Source organism: Colius striatus, chromosome 4 (assembly GCF_028858725.1).
Source record: "Colius striatus isolate bColStr4 chromosome 4, bColStr4.1.hap1, whole genome shotgun sequence".
Classification (NCBI taxonomy): domain Eukaryota; kingdom Metazoa; phylum Chordata; class Aves; order Coliiformes; family Coliidae; genus Colius; species Colius striatus.
This window is the reverse complement of record NC_084762.1, coordinates 16,041,603-16,049,769: the sequence shown is the minus strand read 5'-3', so window position 1 is coordinate 16,049,769 and position 8,167 is coordinate 16,041,603. Positions and strand designations below refer to the sequence as shown.

At 43.6% G+C, this 8,167-nt stretch overlaps 1 protein-coding gene across 2 annotated transcripts in view; it reads right to left on the bottom strand.

Moving 5' to 3' along the window:
- Nucleotides 1-1,012: 1,012 nt before the first annotated feature.
- The window catches only part of CDH20 (cadherin 20), a 118,074-nt gene continuing 110,919 nt past the window's right edge, over nt 1,013-8,167 (bottom strand). For both annotated transcript variants that reach the window (XM_061994483.1, XM_061994482.1), the window contains 2 exons: nt 4,850-5,101; nt 1,013-2,559 (listed from right to left, as the gene is read on the bottom strand). In XM_061994483.1, coding sequence (XP_061850467.1) covers nt 2,060-2,559; nt 4,850-5,101 — 752 coding nt within the window. In that variant the 3' untranslated portion in view covers nt 1,013-2,059. The remainder of the gene's footprint in view (nt 2,560-4,849; nt 5,102-8,167) is intronic.

Below are 8,167 nucleotides of genomic sequence, written 5' to 3'. Positions count from 1 at the left end.
TCTGCAATGATCTAAGGCAGGTTCAGGCAAAAAGTAGAACCCACAGCATATGATGTTTGTGAAGACATAGATTTTCATCGCATCAGGTGAGTAAACGTTTAAGAAGTCATTAAAACTCTTTTCTCCTTGCTGGCTGCCTGTCTCTCCAGAAGTGCATGACTTTGTATGAGTCTGTGGAAAAAAGACACCTGTCTTAAATTCGTAGTCTAAGATTAAGCAAAGTAGAGACAGCAGGATTTTCTGCTACAAAAATGAGCACAGCATGTGTACATGGTAGAAGTGTGCTAACTAACTGGTGGTTATGTCCGCCCGTCTATTTTCTGGGTAGTTTGAGATGGAGAGAGCCCTTAGCTACAAAGAACCCCTTAAACGCTCATTGCAGACTCTTCTGCTTTCAGAAGCCTTTTGCCATCTTCCAAGAAGTTTGTGTAGGTATAATTCACCTGTCACTTCCCACTTACATGTGCAAATAAGGTAAGACTGAGTCTCAAAATTTTGATTGCAGAGTAATAATGACCATAAATGGATAATGTATGTTACAGTCTGTCACATCCCTGGGATTCCAAAGGGGCTGTGTAACTGCTTTCCAAGCTTTTCCATGTCCCAGCCATAATGTTTCCAAAAAAAAATCAGCTGGGAGTGTCTTTTGTCTTCAGCATGGTTGGAATAGAAAAGCAACTAGTCTGTTGGCTGCACTTGGGCTGATTGACTGCTAAGGATAATGTCCAAGTGAACAATGGTAAGAGAAGCAGACGGTCTGCTCAAACCTGCAAACCGAAGGCTTGTCTCCTTGACACGATGCTGATGAGCCACTTTTTCTTGATGCTGAAGGCATGTAAAGACTCTGATAAGCACTAGAACTAACTGCTGTGTGCAAAGTAGTCAATAAATTGCCATCAGACTTTCCCTTCTGTTTAACTTTTATTAAAAGAGGTGCTAAGGTACTGTACTGTATGCAGTACATCATATTTATTACCAAAATTAACAAATATACAAAACTTATACATGTAATTTTCTTACATCCATTTATTGGTCTATAATACTGCATTTGTTCAAGTAGGTTATCTACAGTATGTAAACATCCCTTGGATTGACCTCACACAGATTAGGAAAGCCCATCTAACCCATGTAGTTACCAAATAGAGCTGCTTTTTTTTTGTTTTGTTTTGTTTTGTTTTTAAATTTATTTGGCTTTCATTGGTAAAATCTAATCTTCACATTTGGCACATGGAAGAGACATCTACAGTGCAAAAGAGGCAGATTTTCTGGTTTTGTTCTGAGCAGTTTATCAGTCACGGTTTTAAAGAGCCAAGAATAAATTTACACAAACTTGATAGGAGATGGATTAGTGTTAACGCCAATGACTCATAGACCAGCCATTAAACTAGAGCAGAAATTCAAAGCCTCTTCCCCAGGCCTCTCAGCCAGGTGGAAAAAATCCCAAACCTCAGCCTTGTTTCTAAAGGATTAAAAAAGGACTCTGTTAGCAACAGAGAGGTTTAGTTTACAAAGAGCCCTCTGAGATTCCAGTTCCAGTTTTCTGATTTGTGGGACTTTTTTTTTTTCTTTTCTCTTGTTAGCAAGCAATTTTTAAATTTCTTTCTTTTTAATGGGGGAAAAATAGACATTGGGGAACAACTTTTCAGTGCTGGCAATTTCTTGGTGAGTTGGAGGTTACAGTTGGAGTTTATAGATCTTTGAACCCAGACATATAGAGCTCGGTAAGCTGCCGCGTACAAGGGGGAGAGGAAGGGAGAGGGAGAAAGAAAGTAATGTCATTATATTCCAGGCATAGAGCTTTCCAATTTTGCCATTAAAAAAAAACAGGAACAAACTTTCTTCCTTCTGCTTCTCACTCTTTCAAAAACGTGCCTTAATTTAACTGAGTAAAGCTGATCCAGAGAGACCTTTGTGTGCACTCTTCTTCCCATTCTCATCCAAGCACCGTATTGCTATTTTTTTTGTAGGAGGCCTCACCCATGTCCATGGAAGCATCTGATGAGAATGGACCCAATGGGACACCGTTCTGCGTGGGAAGCCCTCCGCTGCTCCTGGGCCGTTACCAGAGAGCCCCGCTGCTGTCTGTGGCACCGTACATCTCGGCCAGCTTTCTGAAACGCGGCCCCCAGTCCGTCAGGTAGTCGTAGCTCTGGTCCGAGTCTGTTGTCACCGACTGTAGGGAGCTGAGCGACTCTGCCACCGAGCCGTTCCCTTCAAACATGTACGTCTGGAGGGAGTCGAAGGGAGGTGCCCACAGGTCCATGTCCGCCTCGTACAGCTTGGCAAGCACGTAGCTGTGGACGTTGTTGTCCATGACGCACGCCTGAGGCACGTAGCGAGAGAGGCTCTCTATTTCTGGGAGCATGTCCTGACGGTTTTTCACCACCAGCTGGGCCTCCCGTGGATTCCACATGGCTGCGATGTCAAAGGCCTCCGTGTCCTCCTCCCCACCGCCCTCGTCGTCATATCTGACGATGTTCTCGTGGATGTTCTCCTCCTCGTCAATGATGTATGGCTGCTTTCGCTGGCGCCGCATGGAGAGGATGAGGAGCACCAGCACTACGGGAAGGAACCAAGACATGGAGCCATCAGTGAGTGGGGAAGGTCTTGCAAGGGCTTCAGACTCTGCTGTCCTATTTTCCCCTTGGTGAGCCCTGCCAGCAAAAAGCTATGGTGTTTGCAGGTGGGAGGGTGTCGAAATCCCCTACCAAACAGTCAAAATGGGTGGTCTGAGGTCCTGATAATCTGCCCCTTTTCTTTCCTTAATTCTTATCTTGGAGACACTTAGGACATGTATCTCCAGCCAACCTTGCAATGCACTGTAGCAAAAAGGACTGTAGGACAAGAGGAAATAGGCTCAAGTTGTGTCAGGGGAGGTTTAGATTGGAGATTAGGAAGAACTTTTTTACTGAGAGGGTTATTAAGCATTGGAATGGGCTGCCCAAAGAGGTGGTGGAGTCACTATTCCTGGAGATATTTAAAAGATGCATAGATGAGTTGCTGAGGGATATGGTTTACTTTACTGATGGGCTTGGCAGTGTTAGGTTAGTGGTTGAACTCGATGATCTTAAAGGCCTTTTTCAACTGTAATGATTCTATGATTTTAGGAATACTTGGGCTGCTATTAAGCTAGCCAGATCAGGGAATTAGTGACAGTTTGTCTGCAGCAGCACACGACTCCATAGAGAGATATTTTTCCTGCTGTGTGGCTGGGTTCTGCAGCCAGCTTTGGGGATGCCTCTTGGTCTGGGCATTGCATGTTGACATAGATGGATGGTGCTGAGGCACAGTGGTAATACGTCTGCCTACACAGCAAAATGCAGAGCTAGTTTGTTCCAAAGCATATTTTTTTGTTGTTTATCTGCAAGCTTGCTGCAGTGCTGGTGTTCCTCATCCTCTCCATGTTTCTTGGCACAGATGGAAGAGGTCATACAGGCACCAGAACCTTTTACAATTCAGAATGTGCCATTACCTGGTGACTGTACTTTGAGGACTACAACTCAGCAAATGTTTTGCATGCTGAAATTTTGAACTGAGATATTTAGGCTCCTTTGAAGAGACAGAAATTAGGTACTTAAAAATAGCTTTTCCTGTATCTTACTCTACTCCTCAAACTAAGTCCCCTGAAATTTTAGGGAATTCATGTTTTGAACTAATATCTCATGATTCAAGAAAGTGAATGAGGGAACTGAAGTTCTTTCGATACCAACAGCTAACATGGGACACAGAAGGTCTGGGAAAAGCAAAAGATTAAATTTATTTGTGGAGAGAGAACAAATGCAAGATGCTTAGCCTCTTTATAGCAGCAAAGGCAATATTTAAATGCAGTGTCTCAAGGTAGAAGGATGGAGGTAGGGATATTCTGCCAAGAGATAATAGGTGCCAGGCACAACTGAGCTTATCATTCCTGTTTTCTGGGGGACCATATGATCAGAAACCACTGAGGATGAGAAAGTAACCTGTCCTCACCCATAGCTCTTGGCGTACCCTTGGCATTTCCCTTCCAGGAAAGCAGGGCCATGTCAGACACACTAATACTTTGGGCATCCAGCAGAACCAATTTCCCTCCCCCCACCTCCCCATTCCTATGCCTTGGAGCCTGAAGCTATATGCAGCTGTCTAAACTGTCTGATCCTTGCTTTGACCCTTTAAGTAATTGTGTCTACATGTAAGGTAGGCCAGCAATGTGCCCTCATGGCCAAGAAGGCCAATGGCATTCTGGGATGCAGTAAGAGTGTGGGCAGCAGGTCAAGAGAGGTTCTCCTCTCCTCTGCTGCCCTGATGTTCTGGGCTCCTCAGCTCAAGAGGAACAGGGAACTTCTAGAGAAAGTCCAGTGGAGGCCAAGATGAGCAGAGGACTGGAACCTATGAGGAAAGACTGATCAGGGGCTGTTTAGCCTGGAGAAGAGGAGACTAAAGGGGGACCTTATTAACACTTAAAAGCGTTTAAAAGGTGTATGTCAAGAGGATGAGTCGCCACTTTTTTCTGTTTTCTCCAGTGACAGGTCAAGGAGTAATGGACATGAACTGGAACACAAAAAGTTCCACTTAAACACAAGGGAAAACTTCTTTCCTGTTCAGGTGAGGGAGCCCTGGCACAGGGAGGGTGTGGAGTGTCCTTCTTTGGAAACCAAACCCACCTGGATGCGTTCCTGTGTGACCTGATCTGGGTGAACCTGCTTTAGCAGGAGGTTGGACTGGATGATCTCTGAAGGTCCTTTCCAATCCTTACTATTCTGTGATTCTGTGTAACATATAAATACGTACACAGAAGGGGGTGTGTGTGTTTGTGTCCCTGGCCAGAACCCTGAACAGTTTGTCCTCGCCCCAGCAGAGGCCGAGGGCTTACCTAGGAGGACAAAGATGCAGGCGAGGATGGCAATGAGTGCTCCCCTGCTGAGGCTGACGGGGAGCGCGTAGGCCTCGGCGCTGCAGGACGTGACCGCGCCGTCGGCATCACAACTGCACACGTGCACCGTCAGCGTGCCTGTGCTGCTCAGCACCGGCCGCCCGTTGTCGCTGATCAGAATGGGGACGTAAAACGTGTTCTGCTCGTGCTGCTTGAAGCCAGAGCGCCTTGTTAAAATCCATGCTGTGTTGTCTAAGGGTTAAGAAAAAAAAGAGAGAGAAGAGCTTAGACACAGAGCAAATATATTCAGCAGAGAAGGAACGTTACAAAAATCACCCCATGACCCACATTCATTTGTCTTCTCTCTTTTTTTCTTTTGTTTTTTTAAGCAGCTTGTCACCAATCATCATTTTGCCTTTGCTTCCCCTATTCCAGTATCTTCTCAGGCCATAGCTCCAAACCTACAAGGCATACGCACCTTAGGAGCTGTCTTTACCACTTCTGACATAAAGTGCCCAGAGCAAAATCACAACCTTTGGATTTAGCTAAAAGAGCTTTCAGAAGGCAAGACAGAAAGCAAGAGTAGAGGGCAACTTATTGTCCCTCTTTGTTCACGCTCAGCAGCTTTTCTAGACCTCGCTCTTTAAGTGCTGCCACCATTTTGGAGACGCTGGTGTATAACCCTTGTTGACATGCTAAGGTACATGTTTTCTGATATGTGGCATGGTCATCTGCTCGAGGCAACAAGGAGACAAAGGAAAACAAACAGCTTGCTATTCTAAAGCAGTAGCAGGTTGAAAATTTGCAACTAAACATATTTTGGTGATATACATGCAATGTCATTGGCACTTGTGTGACTGAAAAAAGTCAGAATGCTTCATGTCATCATTGTCAGAATTATTCTGCTTTGACCATTCTGCTTCATTTAGTGTGACTGCCTCTTTTTTTATAAGAGCTTAAATCAAAAAGAATCAAAATTATGCTGCTGTAAACATAACAGCCAGTTGCTGTTGGTCATTTCAAGGGAGACTCCTACCTTTGGGCCTTTTTCCTCCATATTCAACTTGTTTTTTAAAATGTCAGAATTTCCCAGTGGCATTTGAAATCCTGTCTACTCCCTCCCTTTAAATCCCTCAGACTGCACAGCAAGTTTCCTAATCAGAAAGAAATTGGATTCAGGATCTCATTCTTCTCAATTCTCATTTCAGGAATGTTGGAGATGATTTTTGTCAGTGATGAGTTTCAAGGTTTTCAGCCTCTGAAAGCTCTGGAAAGTGGAAGACTTGAATGTCTCCAATGTGATCTGGACCACCAGGGAGTCTAAAGGAAACTTGGCCCTTCTTACAAACATGTCTGCAAGTTTTAGGCCAACAAAGATAAACTGGGAACACAGGTATATTTTCTCTTTGGCAGATCTATATGCCCTAACCCTGTGCAGTGATGCTGTGGGACTTTGGGGAGCTAAACTTCATGCAGTTTCTTTTACTACTTAGTTTTATTTCCACTTCCCTTGGTTCAAAAGAGGTCACAGTCTGCCCATCTGCATCTCTATATGTTTTCTATGCTTGAAAATGCAGGATGCCAATCATCTGTTCCCAGGTGGATTGGCACAATGGCTCTGCTACCTGGAAATAGCAAGTGGATCTGATCACAAGTAGACTGTGGAATAAAAACCTACAACATATCAAGGGATTGTTCAATTTCCTTATTATTTCCCTGTCAATTCACTGCTGAAATTTAAACCTGGGATGTTTTTCTTCAGTGCAGGGACTCAGGTCCAATGCAGATAAATCAGTTTGTATTTTCTGCTGTAGTCTGAACATTAGGAATGATTTGATGGCTTTTAGGAGTGAAATCAGGAGTGTTATATAGAGCCAGCTTGCCTGCTAGACTTAAATTATGCTCCAAGTTCCATATTTTGTGCTGCAAATCTTATGGCATCAGACAGTACTGGCATGTGTAAGTATTGAGACATTGGGCTCCACAGTTCATGAGACTAGTGTGAATTTGTGACATGTTTTTAAAACGAATTTCAGGTTCTTTTATTTCTTGCACGTCAATGACATTTCAAGCTTTTATTCTGAGTGTGTAAGATTCTGAAGTGTACGAGCATGTCTGTGTGTGAATGTGTGGTGAAATTGTAGTGTCTCCTTAAATTATGTGATTCCCAAGAGCTGGAGCTTTGAGGAAAATCTACCAGATGCAAGACAAAATATTCAAACTTGTTTAAAACTGATTATGTCGCTGCTTAGTGATTTCACCACCCATTGATAGGCCGTGTAGCTCTGAGTATGTGCAGCAGCTATGGACAGACATAATTTTGAGGAACGTGCCCCAAAACGCAGCAGAGAGCAATCCCCTGTTGCTCCCGTGGCTCCTGGGCAAAGTAGTGTGCAGCAGACAGGAGCCCTCGCCTCCTGCAAACCTCCCCCTCCTCTCTCCTGGGGCACACACAAGTGCTTTCTCTCCCTTGGGCTGTTTATGTGCCCTTTAGTATGTGCTCCGCAGCTATTAATACCACAACGTTTCATCACTGGGCCTGTTTTAGTATGAGAAAAAGCAGCCTAAAGGGCAGAAAATGGCCAAGTGCTTGCACTTATGCTGTGGCAATGGACACGTCTGAGTCATCTTAACAATGCAGTAATTTGGTTGCATTTCTCTTCCCTGAGTGAAAGAATCATTCTCTTTAAACTGACTTACAATAAAAGTCACAAACTCTATTCAGGTGACAGCAAACCTTCATTTTATGTAACATTGCTCTTTGGGAGGGAAAAGACTTTATTATTCTGAGCTGGTTACACTTTGCCTGTAAAAGAAGTCACAGGCACTGAACCTGACTGGAGCTGTGCAAAATCAGTCAGTGAGAGATTTCAAGTGTTTTTAACCATAATTATTTTTAGTTATTTAGTTTATTTATTTACTTGGTTAAAACCAACTTTCTATAATCAAATATTGAGATAGATAGATACATATTTGTGTGTGTATATATATACATATATATATTTTGCTGTGATGTGCTGACTGTATCACCCAGGTCTTAACTGTTCTTGGTGACAACATTCTTTTGGTGACTCTTGGTGTTATGTTTTGGCCCTTTTGCTTTGTTTTGCTTTGTACTAGGCAGGTATCCAAATCATCCCTGAAGAATTGCTCTACCTGTTACTCTGCAACTGCAATATGTTGGTGCCAGATCTTGTGTGACTCATCACAAGCCAATGTGATTAGACGTGCTGCTGCAGTGCAAAGGATGTGATGCAGCATGGCAGAAAACGGAACGCACAATTTTCTTCCAAATTTGATATCTACTAAGCCCTAGCC